The 16,805-nt window shown below is 38.4% G+C and overlaps 2 protein-coding genes across 3 annotated transcripts; both read left to right on the forward strand.

The window, feature by feature from the left end:
• Nucleotides 1-313: 313 nt before the first annotated feature.
• On the forward strand, nucleotides 314-6,794 carry slc26a1 (solute carrier family 26 member 1). The gene is made up of 4 exons (XM_084387549.1): nucleotides 314-406; nucleotides 1,726-1,837; nucleotides 2,774-3,415; nucleotides 4,864-6,794. The coding sequence occupies exons 3-4, from the start codon at nucleotides 2,801-2,803 to the stop codon at nucleotides 6,379-6,381; spliced, it is 2,133 nt and encodes a 710-aa protein (XP_084243675.1). The 5' UTR covers nucleotides 314-406; nucleotides 1,726-1,837; nucleotides 2,774-2,800; the 3' UTR covers nucleotides 6,382-6,794.
• An 862-nt stretch (nucleotides 6,795-7,656) lies between these two features.
• On the forward strand, nucleotides 7,657-15,915 carry prc2 (protein regulator of cytokinesis 2). 2 transcript variants are annotated; one of them, XM_084387552.1, is made up of 14 exons: nucleotides 7,657-7,834; nucleotides 8,269-8,401; nucleotides 8,476-8,598; nucleotides 8,928-9,161; nucleotides 9,251-9,421; nucleotides 10,115-10,264; nucleotides 10,385-10,535; nucleotides 11,840-11,976; nucleotides 12,062-12,157; nucleotides 12,295-12,441; nucleotides 12,561-12,656; nucleotides 12,738-12,878; nucleotides 15,032-15,130; nucleotides 15,335-15,915. In XM_084387552.1, exons 1-14 carry the CDS (start codon nucleotides 7,659-7,661, stop codon nucleotides 15,398-15,400), a joined length of 1,920 nt encoding a protein of 639 aa, XP_084243678.1. In that variant the 5' UTR covers nucleotides 7,657-7,658; the 3' UTR covers nucleotides 15,401-15,915. The 2 variants fall into 2 exon arrangements, with proteins under 2 accessions (XP_084243678.1, XP_084243677.1); XM_084387551.1 differs by having other exon boundaries at nucleotides 12,295-12,459; nucleotides 15,335-15,698.
• Nucleotides 15,916-16,805: the final 890 nt, after the last annotated feature.

The raw sequence follows: 16,805 nt of genomic DNA on the forward strand, positions 1-16,805 counted from the left end.
ATATTGAAGTCCTAAAATCTGTGGTTAATGATCAGATATATGTTATCTATGTGTCAATACAAAGTTAAATTCCAGTGCAATTGTATAACAAAGAAAAAATGACTGTCATGTCTCATGTGGCCCTTGTGCACTACTCAGATGCTTTCAGCTATGTATAAATTCAGTAATACTAAGAAGTGACTGTGGGTGGCACTGTTTCCATGGTGATCAGCCCACAGCCCCTCCTTCTTTCTCTTCCTCTCTCTCCATCTGTCTATGATTGGTTGCTGAGGGTTAAGCAAGTGAAGTGACATCTTTACCCACAATCCTTTGCCCCATTCAGTCAAGCTACTATGCACCGGGAAATTCAGCAGTGAAGGCATGGCAAATGTATTCTCCATTCTACTCATCCGCTCAAATAATAAGGGTGAGTATTATATACATTAAATAATATTAATCCTCAGTCTTTGTATGGTGGTGGGCTTTCTTTATATATTAGTGTGATATCACACAAATATTTCATAAGAAATGTAGATAAAGCAACATCCCACTTGCCTTTTGTCACATTCATGTCATGAAACATTTTAAGATTTTTAGACACTTTAGAAATGACAATATAACACTAAACTGGTAAAACTGGTTTCCACACATTATTTAAACTCAAACTGCCCAACTACTATTAAGACACATTTTACATAAGACTTAACTGTTCCAAGAACCATATTTGAAGGTTTGTCTCTGTCATTCACTCATAACATATTTACTCATAAAGTATATGACTCATTTAATATAAAGTGGACTGAGATCTGTCTCTATACAACCTGCAAGACTTGATAAAGACTGTATGACTAAAATTAAGAAGAGTGGATAGGACAACTTACAGTTTGCAGAATAAACTGGTTTCCTGGACGGTTCCTTTGTTATTTATTGACAAAACAATCTCTCTCTCTCTCTCTTTCTCTCTCTCTCTTTCTCTCTCTCTCTCTCTCTCTGCTGCTTCCTATTAGGGGTCTAGACACAAAAATAATAATGCAAATGAAACACACACACACACACAAACATGAAAAGAAATTTGCACATCCACAAATATAAACTATGATTTAACTTAATAAATATTCGATCGTATAAAAAAAACTATTAAACCATTGTCAGGTTTCAAGGTTAAAATCCCATGTGATCTATGTGAGGTTCCATGGGACCTATATTTAAAAAGCAGAAAATGTATGATAAAAGACAGAGATAAAAAGCAGCCTGCAGAAATGTGTGTGTAAATCATATTTCACACGATTTTTCACAGTATAATGCCATGGATCCTGGAAGTAGCATGAACAACAGCATGCTGAGAGTAACATTTTTAGACACTACATGCCATTGCATTGCCTGAAACAAAACTAGTTCTCTAAACCTGTTTAAAACTCATTTAACTTGTTCAGATAAAACTTTGATTCTGTTATTTTCTTTTCAAATTTAATATTATATTAACATTGAAATGAGCTCAAATGTGGCTTGCGTTACACTACTCAGTCCAATCTATAAATCATTTAACTACTTCAAATGAAACTTTGATTCCATTAATTTCATCATCAATCTGATGTGTGAAATGTTTTTGCTCCGTCTGATAAGAATCAGTAAAAGATTGACTTTGTGTCTTATTGCCAGGATGCTCTGCTATTAATCAATACATAACATTACAAACTAGCATGTTTAACCCAGGAGTGACAACACTTCTGCCTTCTGTTCCTACAGCCTATGAAAACCACTGACGATGGAATGAGGGACTGCCTCAAGGTTTTTGCATACTGAAGCATGGACTTGCACCACTGCTTTTCATTTAGCCGGTGGGAGGTGGGGTAAAGAGGTTAGTGCATAAATTGACATTCAATTTATAGCTTGATTTCTATTCTTTAAGAAACCACTTATTCAGCTGAGTGTTATATTTAATAGTTGCTCACTTAGATTGTAATTCCTCTCTTAAAATCAGACACCTTGACCACATCAAGGACAACTGCAGAGGAAAACAAAGTAGTTGTTAATGCTAGTTCAAATATAATAAACTTTATGAGACGTCATCATGGAAAGTGGTGATTTTACGACCCTCCAATAAAAAGGCAATTATGACATAAATAGCATGCAAGCATAGTTCACTTTGATTCCAGACGTCTTTCATTGTCAAGAAGGACAGGCACATCCAAACTTAGATGCCTGCCACATTGACATGAAGAGGATTTAATGGGACAAGGAATCAAAAAGAAATGTTTCTTTGAACTAATTAGTAATTGGACGTTCACTCAAGAATTGCTTCACTTAAATCAATGTGCCACATACATCTGACCTTGTCATTTGTGGAGTGGGGGTTGTCACTTTTATCAATGATTATTAAAGGCAATGGATTTTATCATCATTGCCACCATAAAAGAGTTGTATAAGCGCAATACATTGTGCATACAAAATCCTAATAATAGTTCTGGCTGAGATGTAGATGAGATCAAGCTTTTGTTTCTTAGTTTCGCTTAAGTCTGTAGATCAAGCAACTGTAGAGGCTGTGAAAAGAGAAGCACGTGAGAATCATTTAAAATGATTGGTGAATGCTGTCTGTAAAACCTCTGATAATTGTGTTAACTTGTGTGACTAATTATTGACTTGAAACAGCCAAAAAAAGAAAATGGAGAAAACTGTATTCCATTCAGACTTGTTCTAAGCACAGCGATTAATCAGTTACCCCTATTTAACAGACATCCAGTTTGATCTTTAAGAGAGATCAATTACTGATCAAAGGTCTTTGTCCCTTTTTCAGGAGCTGTGTTAAAAGCCTCATCAGTGCATGGGTCACTCATCACTGGAAGCCATGGAGGACCTAAACTCTGTGACTGTGGGCCCACTAAAGCGCCGAGTACGACAAAGGAGAAGAATTCATGAGATTATCAAGACCAAGTTGCAGCGAAACCTCTCCTGCTCGGGACCTAAAGTGAAGAGGACTCTAACAGGCTTCTTCCCCGTAGTTAAATGGCTTCCAAAGTACAAGGTAAAGGAATATATATGGGGAGATCTGATGTCTGGGCTCATAGTTGGCATAATACTGATCCCTCAAGCCATTGCGTACTGCCTGCTGGCCGGCTTGGACCCTATCTATGGCTTGTACACATCGTTTTTTGCAAACATTATATACTTTTTCATGGGGACGTCAAGACATGTTTCTGTGGGCATCTTCAGCCTCATGAGTCTGATGGTTGGACAAGTTGTGGACCGAGAGGTTTACCTCGCAGGCTTTGATTTGAATGAAGACGGTACAAAAAACGCATTTGGGTTAAATGGCACTACGGAAACCAACACCACTGTTGTCAACTTGAAGATCACGGCACTGAATATGGAATGTGGAAAAGAATGCTACGCCATTAGCATTGCCACAGCTTTAACTTTACTCGCTGGAGTCTACCAGGTACGTACATATTCTGGCAAGGTCTAAGAAATTTGCGAAATGTACTTCCATCTAACTGAAAGTAACCATCAAATAAAAAGTAGTAAAATGTTTTAATTTAAATACATGCGAGTGGACATATCTTAATCATTATTTTAAATAAATAAATCAGGAATAAGGTGTCAAAAAGTGGGAGCACTGGCATAAAAAGGTCAAATCTGATACTTTAAGAGACTTATGAAAATTATCATGTTACAATGTATTTCTTTAAAAATACAGTGCTATGCATAAGTTTAGACACCCATACTAAAGTTGACTAAAAAAAGGAATAAAAAATCATCTTTTGGAAACTGAACTTAATGCCTTAATTTAAAAAATTAGGAAAAATCCAACCTTTAAGGACACCAATTTTCTTTGTGAATGAATAATGTATCGTAAATAAATAAATGTTCTTCCTTAAAATACAGGGTGCATAAGTTTGGACACCCCTATGTTAAATTCCCATAGAGGCAGGCAGATTTTTATTTTTAAGTATTTTTTATTTTTTAGGATACTATGCATCCTGATAAAGTTCCCTTGGCCTTTGGAATTAAAATAGCCCCACATCATCACATAGCCTTCACCATACCTAGAGATTGGCATGGTTTTATTTCAGTTAGCCTAATAGCTGGTTTGATTTGCATTGAGAGATGATCTTATGAAAAGTACCCCATGCCAATCTCTAGGTATGGTGAAGGCTATGTGATGATGTGGGGCTATTTTAATTCCAAAGGCCAAGGGAACTTTATCAGGATGCATAGTATCCTAATTTAAAAAAAAAAAAAATACTTAAAAATAAAAATCTGCCTGCCTCTATGGGAATTTAACATAGGGGTGTACTCACTTATGCACCCTGTATTTTAAGGAAGAACATTTATTTATTTACGATACATTATTCATTCACAAAGAAAATTGGTGTCCTTAAAGCTTGGATTTTTCCTAATTTTTTAAATTAAGGCATTAAGTTCAGTTTCCAAAAGATGATTTTTTATTCCTCTTTTTAGTCAACTTTAGCATGGGTGTCTAAACTTATGCATAGCACTGTATATAATATTAATAATCTTAATAATGACATCTTCCAAATGAATAATATGATTTATATTTACATTCTTACTATATGCCCCCCAAAAATATCCACATACAGAAGTTTAAAAAGCTCAATATAAAAGAGGTGTATTTAAGTCATTGTACATATCGCGGGCTTGGAGCCAGAGGGGCGTAAGTGGCATTTTGGTCGAATATGAGTTATTGATATCTCCTGTAAAGTTTGTCAAAAGCCACTTACGCCCCTCTGGCTCCAAGCCCTCGATATGAACTGTATTTTTTTATTTACTAAATTCTATTTAGAAATTTACTTCTAAATTAATACATTAGAAAAAAAAATCTATGTCATGTCGTTGACCTGAAGGTGTATTGTATTTTCTCCTCAGGTGTTGATGGCTGTTCTCAGGCTGGGGTTCGTCTCCGTTTATCTCTCTGCTCCTATGCTCGATGGCTTTGCCACTGGGGCATCTTGTACTATCCTCACTGTTCAGGCAAAGTACCTGCTTGGCCTTAAGATCCCTCGACACCAAGGCTACGGCACAGTGGTGGTCACCTGGATCAACATCTTCAAGAACATCCACAAAACCAACTTCTGTGACTTAATAACAAGTGCCATTTGCATCATAGTGCTGGTTGCAGGAAAAGAGATCCAGGATCGCTACAAAGACCGGTTTAAGATACCATTGCCCACAGAACTGGTGGTAGTGGCAGTTGCCACAATAGTTTCCCATTTTGCTGATTTAAACGGGCAGTTTAGCTCCAGTATCTCAGGTGCCATTCCAACTGGTTTCATTCCTCCAAAGGTACCAAGCGTTGAACTGATGCCCCGGGTAGCATTTGATGCCATTCCAATAGCTGTCATCAGTTTCGCGTTTACCGTTTCTCTATCCGAGATGTTTGCTAAAAAGAACGGCTACACGGTTAGGCCCAATCAAGAAATGATAGCAATTGGGTTCTGCAATATAATTCCTTCATTTTTCCATTCTTTCACTACAAGTGCCGCCCTTGCGAAAACTATGGTGAAGGACTCAACAGGTTGCCAGACTCAGGTCTCCAGCGTAGTGAGTGCCTTAGTGGTTCTTCTAGTCCTCCTCTTCTTTGCACCATTTTTCTACGCCCTGCAGAAATGTGTCCTCGCCTGCATCATCATCGTCAGTCTGCGGGGCGCCCTGCGCAAATTTCGAGACGTCCCTAAACAATGGCGTGAGAGCAAGATCGAGGCGATTGTCTGGTTGGTGACCATGAGCTCAACTGCTCTAATAAGCGTGGAGCTTGGCTTGCTGATCGGAGTGGTCTTCTCTATGATCTGTGTGGTGGTCCAGACTCAGAATCCTAAGGTTTCGTTACTGGGACAAATTGAACAAACCAATGACTATGAGGACATGGAAGAGTATGATAATCTCTCGCCTATTCCAAAAGTGAAGATCTTTCGTTTTCAAGCGCCTCTTTTCTACGCCAATAAAGACTTCTTTTTAAAGACTTTATATAAAGCAACTGATCTTGAGCCATTCCTTGAAATAACCCGCAGGAGAAAACTGGAGAAAAAAGCTAGAGAAAAAGCTGTGAAGAAGACTGATAGCGTAGATCAAACAAACGGAGATGTAAGTGTAAGCTTGATTTCAAAAGACTTAGATTTTCATACTATCATCTTGGATTGCTCCTGCATCTCCATAATCGACACAACAGGAGTGAGCACCTTCAAAGCGGTTTTAAAAGACTATAAAGAAGTTGGCATTAATGTAATTCTAGCTTGCTGCAACACAACCATAATAGATTCTTTAAGGAGAGGCTCTTTCTTTGGGGCTGGTGACAAAGACATGGAAAGACTGTCTTTTCATACCATCCAGAGCGCTGTTTGTTTTGCTACTGATACGACACAACCGGTTAATGACTCGTCTGTGTAATGTGTCCACAAATGGGCCTCAAGAGCTAAAAAAAAAAAAAAGTTTCTATTAAAACATTTGAACCTCCTGGAAAATGATCTCATGTTGAACAAGTTTATGAAAGCATCAATTGATGGCACAAAAATTCCACTCCTGTTTGAATATGAATATTGAGCTACTGTACAAATTCAGGTGTTATACGATTATACACTGTAAGACAAAATTTCATTATGTCTCATATTAACTTTTTTAGCTGTTTTTGTGATATATTTCTAATGACAAACTAATCCCTCAAAAATAAGTGTAAAATGTAAACACAGGACCATGAGAAGGCAATACAGAGTTGTGATTTTAAGTTAGCCTATACTACTGTATTTTATATGTGAACATGTTTTTTATGGTTTTCTTGGGAAATAAAAGTGAATGATGATTTTCCCCTGGAGAAGTGATTATATTTTAAAACTATTATTTGGACTTCACCATTTGGATACACTTGCAAATTTGCAAGGTTCATACTTGTATTTACCAACATATGCACATGAATATTGTAAAGCAGGGGGTTAGCTATATATTTTTCAGACAAATGATGCCTTGAGAGGAGAGACGGAGCAGGAATCCCCTGATAAATATTGTATAAAACCACATATTGTTATTTTTTTTTACATATTTTGTTGTGTGTGTTCACATTCAAAAACGTTTTAATGTTAGTACTTTATAATATATGTTATTGTGCTACTTGTTTTCAGTTAACATTGTACTACTGTTTACTCAATTTATTTTGAGAGAAAACAATAATAGTTGGACCCCCTGCAGACCTAGTTTAAAACCCCAATTGCCAATGTTTTGGCCAAGAAACACACACAAGTGTTATTTATTACAGCTTACTGTTACCTGATTTGAAGATTCTCCACAGACTGCAGATTTTGTGGTTTGTAGGCCACGTGGCTGCACGGTTCATCATTTATTAAGTTCTTTTACAACAAATGTGTTGTTTCTTATCTATTATGTTTAGTGGAGCAAAGGTCCACAGGTTTTCTGAAGGTTGTTCCCAATATTTTTTATCACACTAACGTCATAAAGGTTGTTACAAAAAAAAAAAAAAAAGATTGGAGCAAAGGTCCACAGGCTATCTGAAGGTTATTCCAATATTTTTTATCACACTAACATCATAAAGGTTGTGACGAAAACCAAACAAACCTTCGTTATCATAAATCACTACGGAATCATGCGTTTGATTAATATGATAAGGAAACTATTCCGCTCCATGACGCAAAGTGGCGCACCACTACAGACGCTATATGAGTCTCTTGTCTTTTCACACTGAAGAAGACAAGAAGACGTCACGTCAGTTGCGATTCAAATTTTTACCGCTCACTGGCTGCGGGGAGAGGCGACTCGTATTAATTTTTTTACGTCATATTATATTTAGTTTATCGACGGAGTTGTGCAAGACAACGATGTCTTGTCGAAGAAGGTAAGTGTGTATATGCGGAGACTGTTAAAACATCGCGAGATTAAATTATATTATGGCCGTGTCTCATTATCTGGTATTTACTGTGGCTGGCAGGGGCAACATAAAACACATGTTATACATTACCTACCTAACTACATGCATTTGTGTAATCCAGCGAGTTTGATTGAGTTTTATTGGTGTTCACATAAGTGTTAAATGGGTAGTTTAGCCCCCAAAAAAATAATAATAGCAGTAATAAACATCCTGTCATCATTTGCTCACCCTCATGTTGTTGTAACATTCTTCTGAACACAAAAGGAGATCATTCACTTTCATTGTTTTGCAAAAAGATAAAAAAGAAAGTGAATTGATACTGAGACTGTCAGTCCCAATTTACCTCAAAATCCTTCAGTAGTCATTTAATCTCATTTATTTGCTTTTGTTTTCATGAGCAGTGAGGCTCTGGCATTCTCTCTTGTGACTGAGATCAATCATGCGATGGCCAGGCTTGTAGACATATGGGACAGCATCGGCATCATGGAAGAACAGAGAGTGGAGCGAATGCAAACTGTGAAAAAGCATATAGATGTAAGTTATGCCTTTGCAGACATCACATCCCTCACATATGTTTATGCTTACTCTTAATTATACATGTTCTCTAGGGGCTTTTACATTCCATGATCATGGAGGAAGAGGCCTTAAGACACCGCATTAGAACCGATATCATTGCTTCCCAGAAACAATTGGAAACCCTGTGCTTGGAACTGACAGTGGAGCCGTACAAAGTAAGAGCTGTGAAATATTCTGATGGGTGATTTCGGATTCAGCCAAAGACTTTATTCATAAATTTATTGAAAAAGTTTTGAAATTAAAAAATGACTAAATATTACAAAAGATTAATGATTTTCCACCTTTGTTTAGTTAAAATTTAATTTAGTTACTTTATAATGTTGTTTATTATGTTAAAATAACAAAATCAACACACATCAGGTATTTTAATCTATTAAGGCATGTCTCAATTTTGGTCATTTTTTTCTGGAGAATTTCAAACTTTGTATGCTATTCATGGAAAGTTCCTGTTTTTCTTTTATGGTTCTCCTGCAATCTTTTATAGTTTGAGGAAGATCTTACGGTTCTGCAGCTGGAGAAGAACCTGCGGTGCCGTGTGGATTCTCTTGCAAAGGAGAAGAATGAACGTTTGAGTGAGCTGAGCGAATTGAAGAAGCAGGACGAAGAGTTGTGCGTGACTCTGTGCACTACCCCATACTACATTCCTTCGGGAAGTGTGCCCTCTCGAACCCAGCTGCAGGAACTCCAGGAGCATGTCGAAAAACTCAGCAAAGAAAAAGTATGTATCCTTTCTCCTTTTGAAAGTGTTCTGAACACTCATGAGTTTCTGTCCTGGATGCTTTTGTTATTTGATCTCTGTGTTTGTAGGAGAGCAGGGTGAAGGTATTCTCTGGGCTCAGGGAGGACATCAGGACTTTAATGGACGAGATGGGACATGAACCAGAGAGCAGTCTGGAACGGGAGTCCATATGCCCCGACACTGACATTTTTCTACTCACACATGACAATATCAAAGCCTTGAAACTGTTGCTCAGCCAGGTGCTACACTTTAATCATTTTATTTTTAAAAAGTAGTTTCAGTTTTGAAAATGTAATTGTTTTATCTGATTCGGGTGGGTAGAAGATATAGATACCATACCATACCTAGTGGTGCCATCTAGCGGTTATTTACAGAACAACTTTAGCATTTCAGCCAGGGTCCAAAATGAACATGCCAAATGCAAATAAAAATGCAGAGTGCACTGCAGAGCATATAAAACTGTTATATTTGCTAGCTGGTCAATAACTATTATTATTATTATTATGAAATACAAATTTTTTTTTTTTGCACTAGCATATTACATATATTAACTTATTTAATTTTAATAATTGTAATAATGATTGTTGTTGTATAGCTGATCTTATGCCTGTGGGGGTATTCCAGAAAGCAGATGTGACTTACATGGGTGTGTTTTACTCTGAGTAAGCGGATAACCTTAACTTTCAGTTCCAAAACCTGAGGTAACAATGTAAGTAGCCATAGCGACTTATTCTCTGAACATAACCTGTTCCGGTTAGTTTACTTCAGTGGTATTCAGCACATGTGTGCCCTTTTGATTTTGGGACCTGTGTAGCAAGGTTTGGGTTAATCAACCAAGAGTTCACGGTGTGTATCATAAGTTAACTTTGATTTCTGGAATACCCCTCCCCCCAGAAAAATGCATTTAATGCTTAATTATTTATTCCACACAGCTTGAAATGAAGAAGGAATCCTTGATTTCAGCTCGTGACAAACTCAAGGAGCGAGCTACGAGCCTGTGGAATCGTCTGAGTTGTCCTGAGCCGGAAGGCGAGGTGTTCCGAGAGGCTGCGATGAGCACTCTCTCTGATGATATCAGGCGGGTAAGAGCTTTTCCATCTAAACCACAGGATGTCATTACAGAGCACTAGAACCCTGTCGTAGATCTTAACTCTCCTTGTGGTTTACCAACAAATGCTAATGGAGTGCATTTCCTCTTCCAGTGGCGGGGCTGTGTGGAACATCTGGAGAAAATGCAAATGGCTCGACTGGAGGACGTGGTTGATAAGGTCCGACAGGAGCTTGTGGTTCTATGGGACAAATGCATGATTGGACCAGAACAGAGAGAGCTGTTCAATGTTCACTTCTGTGATAGTAAGTTACCCAAAACTTAAAAGCAGTCAAGTCATATAAATACATTTAAAGGGATAGTTCACCCAAAAATGAAAATTCTGTCATCGTTTACTCACCCTCAAGTTGTTCCAAACCTGTATGACTTTCTTACTTCTGCTAAACACAAAAGAAGATATTTTGAAGAATATCGGTTACCAAACAATTGGAGTATTTTTTTTTTGTCAATGGGGCCTTGGGTCTGTTTGGTTTGGAACAATTTGAGGGTGAATAAATGATGACAGAATTTTCCAATTTTGGATGAACTATCCCTTTAAAGGTACATTATTACCCGTTTTCCACCAGTATGGTTCGCATTCTGGAGCCAGAGCCTGTTCTCGCCCAGGCGAATTGGAGCCTGTTGTTTCCACAGACTTGAGGAATGAACACTGACGTAATGCTGCTATGTGTTGTTTTTAACCAGTCTTAAAAAACATTGCGCGTCCTGGTGTTTCTGCAGGCAGTGCTGCACTTCTGTTTTGCTGACCTCAGTACAGGGAGTGATTCTAGAAAACTGGCAGCTCGCATAATCCACCGATACTCTCATCTGTCATATTTGGAAACTGAAACTGTTGATTCACTCACTCTCTCGCACACTGGGTCTCTCTAGTGCGCATAGTTTTATATATTTAGATATAAAGAGCAATATAGTGCGACGTTATTAGATTGCTCAACGAGACAGCGGAAGCGTTTCTCAGTCACCCGCACTTGAGCTCTGTCTCATTATCTTTTTGCCAGCAGACAATTTTTTTAATTTAATTTTTTTTTATGGTTGATTCTGTGGAGGTGGAGAAGATTTAGCGTGCTCCTTGCCAACCTTTCTCCCTCGTTGTGACAACTAACCCATGCCACTCCCACACCAAACACACATCAAAGTAACCGGAGCAAACTTTTTTCTATTTACGGATATGATTAGATGCGCACATGCACATCTAACACATGTACGCAATTTCCCGCCTGGTCTAAAATATTAACACTTATAATAGGTGACCGCGGCGCTTACCATAGTGAATCAGGTTAAGACACATTTTTTGGAGGAAGGATTGATGATTTATCGACTCAATATTTAAATTGTTAATTTTGAACAAAAAAAGTAACATTAGTTTAGCTTTAATTCCTAGCTTTTCTCAGCAAATTAATTTGAATGAATTCATTACCATTTTATGGAAATAGTTTAAATATTGTAAAGATTACCAACCCTATTTAAAATCATTAAATTCAAATATCCGTCTATAAAAATGGACTCCTTGCTAATGGAAAAGGGCTTTAACTTCATTCTGGTTGAACAGATCACTACACCGAGGAACTGCTGGCCCTCCATGACACGGAGCTGCTGAGAATGATGGCTTTCTATGAGGCAGCACAACCCATACTGGAGGACCTAGAGAAATGGAAGAGGAACTGGGCTCTCTTTCAAGAGTTTGAGGTTCTCTCTTGTCCCATGCTTACAGTCAACTGAACCTTATGTGGTTTCACACGTGTCATTTTCTTCTATACGTTTCACTTACCAGAGAAAGGCTGCGGATCCAAATCGCTTCAGTAACAGAGGAGGGTCTCTGCTCAAAGAGAGTAAGGACAGGGCCAAAGTGCAGAAACTGCTCCCAAAGGTACTTACATTTTTTTTCCTGTTTTGCAACCTCAATAATGATTTTAATTTTGGGGTGACCTATTCCTATTATAAACAAGTAGTGGCTGTGAACAACAAAAAAATTGTTAATTTACCTGTGTATTTCTACACATACAGCTGGAAGAAGAATTGAGAGGCCGTGTGGAAGAATGGGAAAAGAATAAGGGGTCTTTCTTCCTTGTGCAAGGTCAAAGGATCATGGATTTCATCTCCAGCCAGTGGGAAGAGCATCGCTTGCTGAAAGATAAGGAGAAGAATGACCGGGCGAGTTTCACTTTATGGGTGTTTAAAATATCAGATGGCGTGCAATTTAGTAGTACATACTTGGTGACTTTTTTTTTTTTAGCTTTATTACACTAACCTGAATGATTCTTGCTTTCCAGATGACAAAGAAAACCGAAATCTCTCAGTTTAAAACTCCAACAAAGAGAGCCCACGGAGTAACATATACCACCCCCACACCTAACAAAATAAAAAAGGTACTTGTTTTCTTACTGAGAATGTTGTGTGCAAAAACAAGGATTTTATCAAAACACATGTTCCTCTTTCAATTGTTTCAGACACTCAATCAGCTGGCACCTCGCACTGCCACCGTTAACAGTATCAGTAGCGCCAGCGGCGGCAGTAGCGCCAGCGGCGGCAGCAGCTGCTCATCCACCACGTTTCTGTGTGTGCCAGGAAGGCCTCAACTCTCTGCCAAGGTGAAAACACCTGATCGGGGCAATCAAAACTCAACTCTGTGATCAAAGCTTTTGGCTTGAGATCAGTCCAAAAGGAATGTGGTTAGACTTATAGGGTTAGTTCACCCAAAAATGAAAACTCTGTACTTGCCCTCTTGTCGTTCCAAATCCTCAAGACTTTAGCTCATCTTTGGAACACAAAATAAGATATTTTTGATGAAATCTTGAGAGCTGTCTGTCCCTCCATTGACCGCTATACAACTACCACTTTGACGCTTCAAAAAGTTCATAAAGAGATCGTAAAACTAATCCATATGAATTAAACTGTTTAATCCAAATTTACTGAAGAGACACGATCACTTTATATGATGAACAGATTGAATTTAGGCTTTTATTCACATAAACATTGATCGGCAAACATAAACAGAAGCTTAACCAAACCTGCTTGACCCACGAGAACAAACCTCTTGCCGAATCTCAAACGTGCTGCGTAACACACGTGAATGAACCTCATTGGTTCTCGCAAGTCAAGCAAACATGCTTGAGCTTCCATTTCCCACAACTGATGAGTGAGGTGATGAATGTTTATATGTGAATAAGAGCCTACATTCATCATATAAAGTGATCGTGTCTCTTCAGAAAATCTTGACTTAACCACTCAATTCACATGGATTAGTTTTGCTATCTCTTTATGAACTTTTTGAAGCATCACTGTGGTAGTTGCGTAGCTGTCAATGGAGGGAAAGACATCGCTCTGATTTCATCAAAAAGATCTTCATTTGTGTTCCGAGGATGAACAAAAGTCTTGCGGGTTTGGAACGACATGAGGAAGAGTAAATGACAGAATTTTCGTCTTTGGGTGAACTAACCTTCAGTGTTAGAATAGAGATGTTCCCTCAGCTAACACTAGATGACACTGTTGGATCAACAAAAATCAGTACTCTGTAAAACTGTAGGTCAAGTCTCATTTTCTTTAGTATGTTGTTGGTAGCATCTTTACACTGAAGATCAATAGCCGCGTTTCCACTGTCGGGGCAGTGCGAGCCAGGGCTTTAAACGTGCCGTGCCGGGCTAATAGCACCGGGCCTGCGTTTCCACTGTCGGGCCAGTGCGAGCCAGGGCTTCACTAAAACACGCCCGTGACACGCCTCTCTGGAACAACGTCACACTAACCCATCATTTCACCAACAAATGCAAGTTTTATCAGAAAACTAATCAGAAATCACTGGAAACAGCGTTGAAAACAAACATGATAAAAGCGGCCGTTTGCTGGCATTTTTGTTGTTTACTTGAATATTTAAAACCCAAACATCGATGTTTTACCACAGGTTTACAATAAAAAGTGATACATTGATCATAATGAATTCATTTATGTCAAAATTGCACATTAGTCACTCAGAAATAAATTACCGTTAGCTGCTAGGTCTATTTCACAAGAAAGAGGACACACTTACTTCTTCAGTCGTGTCTGTTTCTGTTTATCTGGTAGTTACAGGACATCACATTTAGAAAGAATGATAATTTCTACAAATATATGCCACCAAAACTACGACCTGAGGAGCTTTAGCACTCTCTCGACTCCCATACAGATATTTTCAGTCAGAGAAACAGAGGAAGCTCCCGAAAAAAAAGTTGCTTTATTTTATGAGAGTCCGGTATAAAGAGACGAGACGTAGGCTACTGACAGATAAAATAAAAACATGACTGTGAAAGCCTTTATGATTGGTCTGATTTCTTCAAGCGTTCAATATGTTTTTTTGCTATGCGTATCTTCAAGCATTTACTATGGTAATGGTTAGCGCGCATAGTCTTTTGCATCACAAACAGAAGGCATTCAAACATGAACGTGAGTTAAATTATTTTAAAAGTCTTTAATGCTGACAGAATCATCCGGCGCTGACGTCTCCCGACTCAGATGAACTCACTCCGCCTCTGTTCGTAACCACTCCTCTAGCCCGAGCTGGCCCGCTTTAGCCCAAGGTATTCGACGGGCCAGAAATCCTGGCCGTTGGCCCCGAGTAAGCCCCGATCAAGCCCCGATCAAGCCCCGGAAGTGACAGTGGAAACGCGACTGGCCCTGGCACGCACTAGCACGGCCCGGCCCTGGCCCGACAGTGGAAACGCGGCTAATGATGATGCTTAATTGTTGTGTGGTTTTGTCTTTGGTCTAACAGAGGAGCAAGACAACAGAGGCCAGCTCTGGCCCACGTGTGCCGCTGCAGGAGTTCAACAGTGACAAGAAACTGGTTCCAATGAGCTACTCAGCCTTTACCGTAAGACCAATCACTCAGTTCTAGACCACTTCCCCGGATGTATATTAACTCCAAATGGAGCATCGGTGATAGGAAGGATGCTCATTTGTGACCGCTAATTCCCCTGAGAGAGATCATTAACATTTTAAGACCCACACATAATAATGATTGTGTTCAGCTCGTAAAAATGTGTTAACAAATGTGTTGTCTTGTTTCCCATTACAGACCGAGCTTTCCAAGAAAGCCAACAGTGATGCTTTTCTCAATTCCACCGTTAGAGACATGCTTTGAATGGACTGTCTCCATTGTTTTTTATTATTTATTTTTTTATGAGGTTTAGGTCATGAATAATCATGTCAGGATTTGAAACTGTACAGGATTCTCAGGTGTTTGCCTTATTTACATTTTAACAATGCAGTGACTTTCCAACAACTTTGTTTTAAAAGGCACAATTATATATATTTTTATATTGCTTTAATTGTCATTGTTTACCTACTTAGTTGGATTGTGTATATATTAGCTCATAAAAGGTCAGTCATTTCCTTGTGTATATACAGCACTTTTAATAAAATGCTTCTTTTATACATTCAAAATTGAATTATTATTTTTGTTCCGATTTCTGCCTTGGTGAGCGTAAGACTAAACATTTTACTGACCCCAAACTTTTCAATGGTAATGTATATTGTGAGTGGATGTCAACACCGTGCTTCAGAGATCTTAGCATTATTATATATCATCAGATTGATTGCCACTGGCAGAGCATAAACATCTGTTGTGTACCTTAACTAAACATTTGAAATCTTCACATTCGTTTTGCAAATGTATAGTAATTTATATCTTTGATGGTCGAGTTAGAATTTTTAAGTGGCACTAGATACCTCGACATGTAATTGGCTCATTTGGGCAAAACAATGTAATGGCCTGATCAAGCTAATGCTTTCAAGGCCATATGAAGCATTACACAATTAAAATATTCTTCACCATTTAGCTGTCTCCTAGGACCCTCCATCAAGCCGTCTGGAGCACAATGGAAAGAACAATGGCAAATCAATCAAACAGATGCTTTTATGTAATGGATGAGAAGTGCTAAACAGATGCAGTACGAGTAACAAAGTAGTTTTTATGTAGTTTTATGAAACTTTGTTTTTAGATTCATCTTCCAGATACACTGTACATTAAATTCAGTTCGATTACACAATGATACAATAAAAGTACAAATGTCACACAGTGACAAGCCACTGCTTCTTTTCACAGAAGTCAACTACATGTACAACATAAATACCTTAATGAATTAAAGAGGGAATATCAACTCCTTACTATTAAAATGAGCGTTTGAGGTTCACTGTATGCAAGAATAACCACATGCTTAATGACAGGCTGCTTTTAAGGGTCTGCTGAGCAGTATATATTTGTCATTGTTAGCCTTTACAGCCAAAGCAGACATATCCCAGACAGCAACATATTGTCTGCCCAGATCCGGCTCACATCTGGTACACATGGAATCCGCACGCGTACCAGATGTGGGCCGGATCTGGGCAGACACTATGTTGTTGTCTGGGATTGCTCCTAATTTGAAAGATGAGAACTACATAAATGAGCAGTAAGCTGACAACCCCATATAGCGTGAAAAATATTCAAGGGGATGACGAAATATCTGTACGAGCAGTTTTCTTTACTTTTACCTTTTTGTTTCAAA

This window comes from Rutilus rutilus (assembly GCF_951802725.1).
Source record: "Rutilus rutilus genome assembly, chromosome: 18".
Classification (NCBI taxonomy): domain Eukaryota; kingdom Metazoa; phylum Chordata; class Actinopteri; order Cypriniformes; family Leuciscidae; genus Rutilus; species Rutilus rutilus.

Coding starts and splice junctions, on each gene's coding strand:
- prc2 (XM_084387551.1), top strand. CDS start 7,659: ATGAGTCTCTTGTCTTTTCACACTGAAGAAGACAAGAAGACGTCACGT. Junction 12,879..15,031: donor GGCCTCAACTCTCTGCCAAG/GTGAAAACACCT, acceptor TTGGTCTAACAG/AGGAGCAAGACAACAGAGGC. Junction 15,131..15,334: donor TGAGCTACTCAGCCTTTACC/GTAAGACCAATC, acceptor TTCCCATTACAG/ACCGAGCTTTCCAAGAAAGC.
- slc26a1 (XM_084387549.1), top strand. CDS start 2,801: ATGGGTCACTCATCACTGGAAGCCATGGAGGACCTAAACTCTGTGACT. Junction 3,416..4,863: donor TACTCGCTGGAGTCTACCAG/GTACGTACATAT, acceptor TTTTCTCCTCAG/GTGTTGATGGCTGTTCTCAG.